Below are 14,375 nucleotides of genomic sequence, written 5' to 3'. Positions count from 1 at the left end.
GTCCCTCCCGCGCCCTTTCGCGCGGAGCTGCGGTGGGTGTTTTATAGCTCCCCACTCACTCACTCGCAGCCCTACCTGCCGCCCGCCGCCGCGCACCGCCCAGAACGCCCATACAGGCGTCCCGCGGACACGCCCCTCACCAAGTCTATTGGCCACCGCGGCGCCCTCGGGGGGCCTTCGCAGCGCTGAGTGGCCCGACGACCCGTCCGTCAACGCCGCCTGTCAAAACACGCTCGGCTACTGTCACAACAGAGCGGTGCCGCGGCGGCACTTCCTGCGCGCGCAGCGCCCGCACGGCGTTCCCCGCGGCTGCCCCGCCGGGCGTAAGGCTCCGCCGCCCCGTGCTGTCCCTGTGGCGCCACCCTCCCCGCTCCTCCGGCATCGCTGGGGCTGCGGAGTCCCGTGCGGGCACCCTCAGCTGCGGGGGACAGGGATGGCTCCTCCGGGGAAAGTTGGCGCTGCCGCTGCCGCCGTGCCGTGAGGGGAGCGCGGTGGGACGCCGTCCGTGTGTGTGTGTTCCCTCGCCCTGTCGGCGCCCCGGAGAAGTTGACGCCGCTCGGCGGGGCGATGGCGGAGGCTGTCGGCAGCAGGGAGCAACCGGCGGCGGGCCGTGCCCCTTCCGACGCCGCTCATCGTGCTGAGGAGGAGCCCGAGCCGGCTTCGCTGGACGCCCTGGCGGCGGGCGCGGGCAGGAGGCGGGAGCGCCGCAGCGGCGTCTCGGCCGTCGGTACCAGCGAGCGCTTCCCTAGTGGTAGCCTGGGGCCGGCGGCAGCACCGGACCCTGACGCCTGCCTGCTGGAGGCGGCCAGGGCCACTCCGCGGAGAAGCAGCATCATCAAGGTAAGGGCGGGCCGCCCCGGCCGCGAAGTTTCGGCGGGTCCCGCCGCCGCTGGGTTGTCCGGGCTGAAGCCGCCCTCCGGTGCGGGGGAGCCGGGATGGGCAGAGGTGCGGTGGGAGCCCGCCGGGGAGGGGCTGTGCGCACCCTCCGCGCAGGTGCTGCCCTGCCTGCACCGAACCAGGGCGCCGGGGCTGCCGCGCTGTCTCCCCGGCGCCCTCCGTGGGAAGGTGCGTCCCCGCAGCGAGCGGCTGCTGGAGGGGGCGTTCTAGGGGGACCCGGCCGGCCGGGCCCGGGGGAGGGGGTCCGGAGCTGGGTTGTGGTGGGGTGCTGTGCCTGCCGCCGCTGAGAGGTGTTGAGGTCTCGCCCGCACTCGTGCGTGCCCCGTGAATTTCGCAGCGGGGCAGCTTCCCACGGAGTTGTAAAGTTTTTGTGTAACAGCTCGTATCTGTTCTTATTTAATATTTATGAAGCACCTGGAGGCAGAATAAATAGCTTCTACAGCGATGGTTTTCTTTGCTCTTGAGTAACAAAATATGCAGTGTCACAAATTAACAGAAGGCGTGTTTGGAGACTGAACGTAGTACAGATTGCTACGGATGAGCGCCGTGTTTAACACCCTTTATGTGAAATTAACAGGTCGGGCGTCATCTTAAGAGCCTCTGCCTTTGTTATAATCTGGTAAGGAAAATGGCCTTATGATTATGTTTATCTGGGTTTTTTCCCCGTTCAATTTTTAAGAATAAACTATGGAGTTTCGAATTAAATGCTATCTCCTTGCAAGTACGTAGACTAATCACTAGTTTCTGGGGAGACGTTGAATGAAGTCTCCTGCGCAAACTTAATTTAGCATAGAGTCGCACGTGATCCTTTTGTAGTGATTTGCACTTGGAAGGCATCGGGAGAACAGTGGAAAGCGAGACTTCACTTCTGTAAAGGTGTGAAGGTGCTGGGCAGAGCTCTAGCTCAAGGCAAGAAGCAAAGAACACATGCTTAGTTCTCAGAGCTTGGTATATTCATTCAAAGGAGGAACAGATAAACAAAATATTTGCATTTTACGTTTTAAAGCTTTAACATTCAGAGGAGACCGAGATAGTTAAGTGCAAAAGAGCCTTGAGGATCCTTTGAAGGTTCACCCTTGAAATATTAACCTGTTAAGTCCAATAAAGCGTTGAAGTGTGGTTTTAGTCTTCTAAAGGCACCCACTGAATGTGATGGGAATGCTTCCAACTTGAAGTTACATAAATGCATAAATGCTTTGCTAAATCAGGACTAAAGTTCTGTAAGTGTTCTGATATGGAAATGGGCTTTTTTCTTGGAATTATGTGAAGGTTTGAAAAATTGAGAATACGTGATCTTAGATTTAAATTACGGAACATCTTGTTTTTACAGACTATACCAGTTCTATGTGGTGGATATGTTTTAATGTCACAAATGGTGGATAAGTTTGAATGACTGGATAGTATTTTCACTACAGGTTGGTGTTCAGCAGTACTACTGAGTGTGATAATGATCTGTCTGCCAACTGGAGGAAATTTCTTGAGATACATCCTGGGATGGTGTTTATCAGCAGAGAGATTTCTGAGAGAGGTTAGAAAGTATTGATGTTGTTACATAAGGCACTGGTAAGGCTTCATCTGAAATACTGGGTAAAGTCAGTTACCTGTGCTTAGGAATGGTGCGTGCAAACTGGAGCAGATGCAAAGAAGGGTAACTAGGATGGGCTGATAAGGTCAATGGATTGAATGAGGAAAATTTGATTTCTAGGACAGCTTTGCCTTTAGAACAAAGGATGCTTATGTGTAGATCCAGTCTGGAAACTAGAAAATTATTCCAATCACTGGAGTGGTCTTATGTCCTGGTTTGGCTGGGGTAGAATCATAGGCCAGCCATGTTAGGCAGGCTCAAGCCAGCCAGGGCAGCTGACCTGAGTTAGCTACAGGTGTAGCCCATACCATAATGTCATGGTCCTCATAAAGGGAGGAGAAACCCCCACTAAGGTGGGGAAAGGCCCTTTGAGGTTCTTTTCTGCTGGGGTTTCTCCTGTGCCTCTCTTTTCTGCTGGGGTTTCTCCTGTGCCTCTCTTTTCTGCTGGGGTTTCTCCTGTGCCTCTCTTTTCTGCTGGGGTTTCTCCTGTGCCTCTCTTTTCTGCTGGGGTTTCTCCTGTGCCTCTCTTTTCTGCTGGGGTTTCTCCTGTGCCTCTCTTTTCTGCTGGGGTTTCTCCTGTGCCTCTCTTTTCTGCTGGGGTTTCTTCTGTGCCTCTCTTTTCTGCTGGGGTTTCTCCTGTGCCTCTCTTTTCTGCTGGGGTTTCTCCTGTGCCTCTCTTTTCTGCTGGGGTTTCTCCTGTGCCTCTCTTTTCTGCTGGGGTTTCTCCTGTGCCTCTCTTTTCTGCTGGGGTTTCTCCTGTGCCTCTCTTTTCTGCTGGGGTTTCTCCTGTGCCTCTCTTTTCTGCTGGGGTTTCTCCTGTGCCTCTCTTTTCTGCTGGGGTTTCTCCTGTGCCTCTCTTTTCTGCTGGGGTTTCTCCTGTGCCTCTCTTTTCTGCTGGGGTTTCTCCTGTGCCTCTCTTTTCTGCTGGGGTTTCTCCTGTGCCTCTCTTTTCTGCTGGGGTTTCTCCTGTGCCTCTCTTTTCTGCTGGGGTTTCTCCTGTGCCTCTCTTTTCTGCTGGGGTTTCTCCTGTGCCTCTCTTTTCTGCTGGGGTTTCTCCTGTGCCTCTCTTTTCTGCTGGGGTTTCTCCTGTGCCTCTCTTTTCTGCTGGGGTTTCTCCTGTGCCTCTCTTTTCTGCTGGGGACTACTCTGCATATGCCCTGATGATAGCATATTCATTTGGCTGAGTATTTTCTGTTTGTAGTTGTGGTGTTTTTGTTAAAACTGTAGTACTTATCTCCTTTCCCCTGATTTCCCTCCCTGGTTGGTGAGGGTTTACCAGGTGATCAAGCAACTGTTACAGTTTAGCCCTGGTACAGGCTAAATGTAGACATCTTGCGATAGAAATGGAATGAAAAATACTGTAATTGATCTTAAATTTTGTTGTTAGCTGATGAATTAAACTAGATAACATGGTTGTGTCTGATGGGTATCTGAACTTGAGAATTTGCAGGCTATGCATCTCTAAGGCATGCTGTTGGGATGCCATACAGAGTATATTTTCCCACAAGGTTGTCTCAGTAGTTTATAGTGTTTTGAATCACAGTTTTCCTTTGGCATTATACTGGTGAATGGGAAATACTTTTCATTTGGGGTGGGAATTAAATAATTTATTTCTCTGCATCTTTCAGGAATTTCTGATGTCCTAGGTAATGTTTATCAGGTGTTAAATGCAAATTTTAGATGGCATTAAGGTAGAAATAAGCAAACTTATTTTACCTTTTCTGTTTTTTCAGGACTTTAACATGTAGGAGTTCTGTTTAAGCATTGTATCTTTTGCAGGGGAATGAATTTTACAATGCTTTGTTATATTTATCTTGCTCTAAAAAGTCTGTATGTTCATATAAATCTATAGTCAGAATAGTATTCCATCACTTTCTTCAAGCTGATATTAGCAGCTGCAAAAGGGGGTTTAAGAAAGCAAAGGAAGTTGTACAGTACAGGCAAACTTATTCTGCAAAAGTTGAAGGCTCTTGCTCTGTTTTCCCATTTATCTCCCAGTTATTTAAAGGTTTACTTTAAGTGTGAGAGGTCTTGCTGAATTAAGCAAAAAGTAGATTTAGATGACCGAATTACACTTTTAATGGAAATTTTTTCCCCAGCTGTCTTTTAGAACTCTGCAAGTTTCAAGGTTAGCATCTGAGAGTGCAATTCCAGTGGAAGTGAGGCTTGCTTACACTGGTGTGTTTTTGGCATCCACAGTATAACTGTGAAGTGTAAAGGACTGAACAGGGACTTGCTTTAAAAACCTTTCCTGCATGAAATTTCATTTGGCATATACTGTAAGTAAAATATGAACCCTTCTAGATAATCTTCAGTACATTCATGTGCTCTGTGTTTGACTTCAGAAACAAGAGGACCCATTTATATAAAAAGAACAAAATGTAGCTGGAATATTTTTGTTCCTGTTCTGCTTTGCTAATGTTCACAGTTTTGTAGATGGAGGTAAATTTGAAATAGCATTAATGAGAAATAGTTATAGTGGCTCTTCTGCTTCAGAAAATTTCCCTAATACATGTGTATTAGTTGTTCGTTTTTTTTTGGGTTTGTTGGGTTTTTTGATGCAGGGAAGAGGTCAAAGCAAGAAAGGCTTTTTGCCATGAGGAGCCTTAAGTCAGCAGAGTATAATGGTTGGGAGACAAAATTAGAGAAAGGGCAAGACAGCATAGAACTTGACCCACTTTCAAAGAAGCCTGAAGATGGACAATGCAGTGGCTAAATTATTTGACAAGTGTTTCCTTTTTCCTTTTTTAAATGTAATAATCCAGGGCAATTGTTAGCAAGTAAAATGTTCATTGGGACCACTTTTAGGTCAGGAGAATGGAAGATGGTGCGTGAAGAACTGGATTTCTTCTATCTTTACGTATAATGCTTTGCAAGCCTTCCTATGTGGGGTTCTAAACAGAGTTAATGGATGTTGTTTTCCTTCTGACATTGCCACATACAAGCATTTTAATAAACAGGTAGGAAGGCTGTGTAATTTGTTATGTAATGCCTACTGAAATATTTTGTAACTTTTTACCAAAATATTTCCCTGTCAGTTCTTGTCAGGCTTCTCTCTCTGCTTTGTTTGCATGCAATACAAACTTTGGGGGGGACCATGTGGGGTTTTTTTCTTCCTGGATGTTTGTGTCAAGATGTTGTAGGAGATAATACAGCTCTATTATGTTAGTAACAGCAGACTATGCCCATGAAGTGAACTTGAAGTAGGAACTGCAGAGTCAGACTTTAACTTCAGTCACAGTGGAGCTATGAGACCTTTCACTGAAGTTCTTCCAAAGACTATTTGCCTCTGTTTCATGCACAGATATTTTTTTTCTTTAAAAGCCAGTTGAGTTGTCCTTGCCCATCATATACCGCTGATCGAAGGACTGCAAGGATTGGGGTTTTGTAACTGAATGCATCAGTGAAAGTGTATCAAGGTAGCCAGCTGTCTTGTTTTCAAGAAGTTGTATTTATCCTAGTGACATATTTAGCTTTAAGAAAACCCAAACCTACAATAAAAAAGAATGAGGCTTAGTTTGTTTCAGTGTGTGTTCTGAAGTGTGGTGACATAATTTAAGTGTGTTAAATATGTGATACATCAGCCTATGCAACATGACTATTTAAGACTTTTTTTTTAGAAGACAGCAGAGTTTTTCAGGACTGTAATGATTCTCCAGTAGCTCTTAGCTTTTCGCTGTGTAAGGTTACATTTTGGTACTTGCTACTCAATAAACTGTAACTATGACTATGTAAGATTCATTAAAGCTGATTAATTAGTTTGATAGCCCAGTGATGATTTTACCCCAACTGCGTTCTTTGGCATATTTGTAAGTACACTGGAAAAAGAGAAAAATATTTGAGAATATGTTAAAGAATACAATGGAGCCTAAAAAGGTATAGAGGAGGGCAAAATAATATACCTAGCCATGGAAAGACTGCCACAAAATGAAAAATTCATCCAGTTAGTCTGGAAAAAGGTAACTGGTGGGTAATACTTTAATGTATGTAAATTCACAAACATTGTGGAAAGGGAAATGGGGAACTGATATTCACTGTCTTTCACAGAATGTGAAGTAGGGGAAATCCAGTGATAGTGATATAGCAGCAGGTTTAAAAGAAATGAAAATATTTTCTGCTACAGCGTGTGATTAAATCATGCACTTAACAGCCACAGAAAGCTGTGGCAGTCAGAAATGTAAATGGGTTCACGCAGGTTCAAAATGACAAGTTGATGGAGGAGAGCTTCATAATGCACCAAAAGCATCTTGTTTAGAAGTCCCTAAGCTACAAGTGGTTGAATACTGGGAGGACTGATCACTTTGTTTCCTGCTTCTTATGTGTCTCCCCATGCATGTAGTCCTGTAGCTGGGACACCAGCCTAGATTGACCTTTATCTAACCTGGTATCTATTTGTTAAGAAAAACTTAAATATGCTGTTAAGAGACACAGAAGACTGTTTTCCATTATTGCTAGTGTAAAATCTTCTCTGTTAAAAGAATCTTCTCTGTTAATTAATCTTTAGAATGTGTTTTTTTTTGCCAGCTTTACAGAAGAGAAGCATTTTGGAGACATTTTTGGATTGCTGTAGCATATCTGTCTGTAGTCTTTGTAATATTTTCATAACACTGCATCTGTATTCCATGCACCACTGTTTTTTTCATAAGCATCTGCTTACAACAGGTTTGACCAGAACTTGTACTGGTTGCAGACCTGCTTTTGTGAAATGAATTCTAGCCAGTAGGTAGCATCACTGAACATGGACAGTTTTTCTATGGAACTGTTGCACTTATTGCTAAAATATTTTCTTATGGAGGGCAGTAAGCATTTCAGACTGGGGTTGAACCCTCACCTCTTCCCTGAAAACAAAGCAACACTGATAGGTCCAGTATGTCTGTGCCTAAGATGGTAACATTGTAGTGAGAAGGATTTGGGTCTTGTGGAATTTTTTTGTGTCAAGCTATCAATAATAATTGTCTGTAGCAATACAGACCACAATCCACTGAAGACTTAAGTCTATAAAATGGGATTTGGATGCAGGATTTAGGCACTTGGGTCCCATGAAGCTGTCCTGAAGGCTCACTACTTATGCCTTTCAGGGATCTGAGTTTTGCCAGAAAAGTTTCTTACAGAGATTTTTCTTTTGTGCAGGCCTGGAGTCACTTATGCTTGCTGCTGAGTGTTCTGGTATGTACCTTGTGCCAAAGTCAATCCATGAATAATAGGTGGCTGTTTCTTTCCATTCAATTTCTTGGAATTTTTCATGTTTAATTTAGACTTTCTGTTTCTGATCATTGTATTTGCCTCGAAGTACGGTAATTCTGATTTCCAGCCATCTTTGCACTCAAGTAAAAAGTTACTTCAATTAATTTCTGCTTAAGGAGATCTTGGGGCCAGGCTAAAATTCTCTTAAATCAGTGGGAGCCTTTACACTGATTTGTGTAAACTTTAGTTAGTACTTTTAAAAAAAAAAAAAAAAACAACCAACCAAAGCTCAGCAACCTAGATCTAGGGCAAACTGCTATTAGTTCATAGCAATTTATGTTATGCTGACAGCTAACTCTAGAGTAGTTTTCTTGTCAATCAGTTTGATACAGAACATAATGTAACACATGGCTAGTGATCTCATTAAACATGTGGACAGAGATGGATATGGTATTGTGTTTGCAGTACAGGATCATAATAGTCAAGATTACTTGAATGTCTTCTGCTGAAATTACCTAAAGGTGACCTTTTTCAAATTGGTGGGACAATATCCTTTCTCTAGAATACCAGCAAGTTGGTGATGTATAAACACAAGTTCTGGCAGGTCTTTTCAGGAAGTAATTTGATAGGTTTTCTAGGTAAGAGGTACGAGCTGTTATCGTCAGAAATAAGAGATGAAGTTGATACTGGTTGATTTGGTTTTAAAGTATGTTATGTGCACAAAGACTGTTGTGCAGAAGTATGTAAATAGTGATTAAAAATAATCTTCTGTTGGAGTAATGGTGCTGGTGGGTAGAGCAGTGGCAGAGGAATGCTTTCTACTGCTTTCCAAATATGTTAAGCAGCTGTTAATAAAACTAAGCTTTCATAGCTGAGCAGAGATGCAAATCCTGTTTCTTATGATAATATTTTATTCTTTTTGTAGCTCCACTGAGATCAACTCCATCTGTAACAAAAATGTTTTGAGTTAATGGTATATTTTTTTTTTCTGTCCTTCTGTACAGTAGATGTGAAAATGCAGGCAGTTACTGTAGGACCAATAATGCATCCTCTGTGGTGCAACATTTAGCTGATCATGCTTGTAAACATAATCAGCATATTTTTTCTTTCCAGGTTGCACCTGGTAGGTGTAATTTTTTGTAATACCTTGGTGATTTTTCTAAGAAATGGGGAATGATGATTAATGTAACTTTTTATTACACTTGTATTCTAGCTCATTTTTTTTCTTTAGCCAATATGTCTTGAAGATTTTAACATACATAACAGTTTAGGAGCTACTCATACTTGATTAAAAAGTTACGTTCTGCAAAAGGCTAAATGCCTTTACCAAATACTAACAAGTTCTGAAGACTGATATCTTTATATGTGTTGGTGTAGAAGTGTATTTACAGTCAAAGCCTTGTTCTTCAATCTTTCTGTATCATAAACATTTTTGGTATTGAAGCCGACTTAGGTAGAATACAGTCTTTTGGGTGAATCTTTTTATGTCAGAAATTTTCAGTTTTAGTGATTATTTAGCCCCTTCCTAAACAGTGTTTAAATTACTGAGATGATTGTAATGACTTCATTTAATCATGATTCATTGTTAACACTTGTATTTATTAAGAGGAAAGTCTTTGACAGTTAAGACAGTGTACATGTCCTAATTTAAATAATTAACTGGAATCAAGCTGAGATAAAATATTCCTGTTCCAGAGCCACTTACATCAACCAAATTTAGTCTTGGGATTAATTTGGGCAGCATGTGCCTGGTAATGTTATTGTGACATGCCTATTTAAAGGTGCATCAAAGTCTAAAAGGTAACTGACACCAAAGTATTACTACTTTGCTACTGTACTGAGAAGATTTAAAAAAATATTCTAGCTGTAAATGTATACCGTGAAGGTTTGATTTCCTTCCCGAGTTGCATGCTCAGGGGAGTACTAACACTCACATCATGTCTTAGATAATCCTTGCAAAAACAGCCTTAGAAAACATTCATTATATTCATACTAATTCTCCATCCTGCTAGATCTTGTCAACCTGGTCACCACCTGTTTGACTTATGTCATGCTGATTTGGTACTCGGAGGGGCAAAAGGAGCGCATCTTTGCTGCCCAGGACCTTCTTCAGAGATTCAAACAAAGTGGGAATTAGTTTGAGTACTGCAAAGTTGTCATGTATTGATTTGCATGGGTATAAATGACTACAGAAGAAGCAAGGTGGTGGATAATTAGGACTCCAAAATCATCATTCTTCACTGGAAGTTTGTTTGGTAGCTTGGGTACAACTTCTGAATGGGCAGTAAGAATCTCTGACATTTATTCAGTAGGAAGCTGGTACTTCATTGCCTACTTTTCAAATAAGACTAGGATCAGCTAAAATATAGTGCTTATGTTTTGTTATTTTATGGACACAAAGTCTGTCAAGCTATGTTAAGCAGTGATCCTCCCAGAGTGTTTAGGATCTAATTACCTGTATTGTATTAAGGTACACGTAGCATGTTTTTAATTCATTAGACAGTTTGATGGATTGCTAATCTGTTTTGATTGTAAGATATAAAAAGCTTTTATCTTATTTAGTTCTTTCAAATAGTTTAAGGGGAAAACATGCCAAAAAAAAAAGGAGCTGCATAAATAAAATGCAGGATGCATTGGTTTGAGAGGCCTGCTGCTTATGCAAACATGGCTATATCCATCTTGCTTTTGTGTATGCTGGTGCACCTTTCTTTGTTTTGTGTTGATGCATTTCCTAGGAAGCGTTTCTGCTTAAAAATCCAAGCAAACCAAAACCAAATGAACAACCAACTGAAAAAATCTTCTGCCAGGAGTATTGATGAAAAAGACCCAATGAATTTAAGAAATACTGTAATATTGGATCCTACTGCCAAGTCAAGACATCTTGAGGGGTGTGTGTGCTGTAGTGACCACATGAGAATGTTAGCTGCACCATGTTTGTGAGAAAAAGGTAGGAAGTAAATAGCAATGGGAAGTAAAACTCTTCAATCGGGAGTTGGATGCTAGTTCTTAAGTAACCAGGAAAGCCATGGGGCAGAGCAGGGTGAGAGCATGTCTAGAAGCTCAAGTGAAATTCAGAAAATTGGATTATACATAATCCAGATGCTGCTGGGAGGGGAGGCTGTCATGTGGAGTAGGTAAGGCTGAAATAAAACTGGGAAGCCTGGCTGGAAGCTTGAGCAGTAGACTCAGGAGTCAGCCAAGAGTGCACAAGCAGGGTAGGGACAAGGCAAAGGGCAGTGACCAGTACTTGAGCAAAAGCTTGGAGTGCATCTACAGGGATCCCATTTGCAGACCCGACACTGAGCTCCCCCGCAGGGGAAGTTGTGCAGGTCAGAAAAAAACCAGTTTGTGGCCTGAGCTGAATTGCTCTAGAATAGTGGTCTCTTGGGCACGTACAGAGCTGGAGGTGTATAGGTATTTAAGAGGAGTGGCAGATGAATGATGTACAGTTTTGGAGTAGAGCGGGGGAGTCTGCAAGAGGGCACAAGGTAGCTGCCAGGAGGCTGGAGGGTCTTTCTTGCCACAAGCGCTTATGGCAGCTCTGGTGGAGGGAACAAAAGGAGGATGAGCGAGGGCTGCCTTGGTCCTGCTGTTGCCAGCTCGGTGATTGAATCTAGTTCCTTGCATGACTGTCTTCCTGAATGAAGCTCACCACCCATTCTGGGGCAACTCCAAAGCCATTTGGGCTTCTCCTATTAAGCTTTCCGCACACCCATAGCGTTTAGGCAAGTTTTAGCAGCGCAAATTAACATCACAGTGGTGTTTTAATTTTGTTTTTGTTGTCAGGATAATTTTTTGAGGGAAGAGATATTCTTGGTGGATTCTGTTAGTTTTAGCCTACTGTTGCTATTTGCATAGAAGAATAAAAAGCACTATGTTTTACTTAACGTTAGATTTTCTCTTAAAGACATTTGCAAAATACAGTATAGGCAACTCTCATTGTAAATGTAGATGAGTTCTGGGTTCTTGCATTAATTTTTTTTATAAGCTGTGCTTTTGTTTAGAAGAGCCATGCAATTTTTTTCTTTTAATTTTATTACAATTTTCATAAATTTCTGATTAGAAGTTGCAATTTGCGCAGCTAAAGTGACTGCTGATCTCTTCAAGCCAGAGCTATCAGGAGAGAGCACTATGAATGAATTACTGTAAGATCTCTCTTCTTTTTGCAAGTGAGATTATGTAGGAGCTTATTAAATTAATTTAACAGTAGTTTAATAAATATTCCATTGGAGTATGACACACCTCCAGACTACCTCATATAATAATGTAATAAAAAGTTCTGTGAGCACTGGCTAAAAAGTAGATCTTAGAATTCATTAAATGTATAAAAAAAAGACTTTCTGCAAACATTTTGTGTTCTGTGGTAGAAGGAGCCCAGTCTCATAGACTGCCCACAAGCTGTGCAGCCTTCAGTGGGAACACTGGACATGAGGTCTGCTGGGGCCAGCCTCGCTCTCTGGGTAACACCCGAGTCTTGGTGCTGGGGTAAAGACAGATTTGTTGTGGGAAATGGATGTATCCTGAAGGAAGTCTCGTCTTCTAGTGTTATGTAAAATTGGTTGTACTTAATGTATGATTTGGAAATGCAAGTCATAGTATATATAGCTTGTGAATTTCTTTCTCAGAATGGTATGATTCATAGTGGCAGTTGCTCCCTAAAGCAATGCAGATTTTGAGTATAAACATAGTTTCTGCAGTCTCTGAAATCAGTGGTAATTTTTCTGTTGTCGTCAATGGAGGAAGGATTGGGTTGAACACAAATACTCAATCACTAAACCCTCTTATTTTACTTTGATGTTTTCTTTTTCAGGCTCTTAAAGACTTAATGTTGTTAATTTTGTTAGCTGATGCTGCTGTGAGTTAGGCGAGGTTTGTTTGGCAAAACTGTTACTTTAAACCTGAACATTACTGCTGAATAATGAATTTTAGGGGATTGTTTCCAGATAAGTTGCTCTTACTAGAAACACAAAAAAAAGAGTAAGTTGCTATTAGAGCTGAGAAAAAAAAAGATGACTTAAACAAATGCACTTGCCGTGAGTTATCATTTGCTTGGCGGTGCTGCTGTGGGGTCTGTGTGCTGAATGCACATTAGCAATTTTGTTCATATTCAATGCTTTTTTTTTTGCTACATCTGTATGGATGAGAGGGAGGCACCTTCATCCATAGTGGTGAGATACATGAGTCTGAGGAACAGGAATAATGCTTAGAAGTAATTAATTTCACTGGACTGATACAAATCTCATTGAGATAAAATCAGAGCCTGTTCATAGACTTCAGAAGATTCTCCTGGTACCCTTGGTTGCCACAGAGGAGTGTTCCCTGCAGCAATACCTCCTGGCTTTGAAGACTTGCTTTTTTAAACCATTCTAATTACTTAAATTATGTTATATTCTTGTCCTGAGCATAGATGACACAGACCAGTCAAAGGCTATGGTGTGTTTGTGCAGAAGCTGGTTTGCAGCGGTAAAGAGGGAGGATAACTAAATTTTTTGGCTTGGGAGAGTCAAATGTAACTGTGTTAAGCAGCATGCTTTGCCTAGGCTCAGTAACCTTGCTGGGAGTATGGGGAGCAGGTAAAGCTTAAGTGGTAGGAAAAAAGATTAATTTAATGAAATGGGGTTAATATCCTCAATTGCTTTGATCATCGTGAAAACTGTATCTTTCACTGCAACAGTGTCCCATGTGCTGTGAAATGCTGACGTACAGTCACTTGTGATGAAACTTGGCACTGTTGGAGAGTCGTTGAAAGGACTGTCCCTTTGCCTGAAGAGCTAACCTTTCTGAGAGCTAATGCCCAGACGCACATACAGATGTGAGCTGATGCTGGATGGATGATCCCATTTACCAAGAAGAGATGAGACTGAAAGAGGAGCAGAGAGCATGTTAAGTGGGGTGACTGCAGAGCACTGTGGAGAACTGAGGTGCTGGGAAGCTGCACCTTGTTGGTGCCCACTTGTGGCAGTGCCTGTGATGTCTGGAGAAGAAAGCAATTTCATTGCTTTTCAAAGAATCAGGATTTATATTCTGTGAAGTAAAAACACACTGCAGCTTAGGAGTACACTCAGATCCTATAGCAGTGCCTTGCCTTCCTAGGAGAGGACCATACATTTTTCTTAGCTTTCTTAAGAAGATTGGCATATAGCTGGTGTCTGGCTTCCACTTATGCCTTCTCTGCAAAGAGGGAACTGCATATTTCTTTCAGACCAGCTTTCAACTTCTCCAAAGATACTCAGCTCTCAGCTTGAATAAACTGAGCTATATCCTACTGCAAGTGCATTTGGCATCATTTTTAGAAATTTGAGGATTTGAAAGGAACAGTGTGGGCACAGTGTTCCATTCACTGGGTGAGGAGAGGAAAGATTGGCTTTGTAACATAAAAAGGTTGCAGCATTTTCTGTCTTGTTTGAACAGTTGTGAAGCAAAAGACCTGACCCTGCTGAGATGCACCATTTAAGTGGTGTAGATGTGGTAATCCAGAACTTTTAATTTCACTTGAAATGCATATTTACTTTGTTTACCTCTCTGTACACCTACTCAGGGATCACAGAATGTCTCTAATTTGTGTTGTGGCATATTGCAGCCAGGAGCGCATATTGCAGCCAGGAGCACATATTGCACAGTTCTCCAAATATCATTCAAGGAAAACACTGAAGTGTTTACATGTCTGGATATCTATATGTTCTAAATAACATAGTTGCACTTGCCCAGT

General features: G+C 42.4%; 1 protein-coding gene across 1 annotated transcript in view; it reads left to right on the top strand.

The window, feature by feature from the left end:
* The first annotated feature begins 567 nt into the window (after positions 1–567).
* PLCL1 (phospholipase C like 1 (inactive)) overlaps positions 568–14,375 on the top strand; it is a 207,002-nt gene continuing 193,194 nt past the window's right edge. The window contains exon 1 of the mRNA XM_086465525.1: positions 568–840. Coding sequence (XP_086321651.1) covers positions 568–840 — 273 coding nt within the window. The remainder of the gene's footprint in view (positions 841–14,375) is intronic.

This window comes from Leptosomus discolor, chromosome 5 (assembly GCF_034619465.1).
Source record: "Leptosomus discolor isolate bLepDis1 chromosome 5, bLepDis1.hap2, whole genome shotgun sequence".
Taxonomy (NCBI): domain Eukaryota; kingdom Metazoa; phylum Chordata; class Aves; order Leptosomiformes; family Leptosomidae; genus Leptosomus; species Leptosomus discolor.
This window is presented reverse-complemented; position numbering and strand designations above follow the sequence as displayed.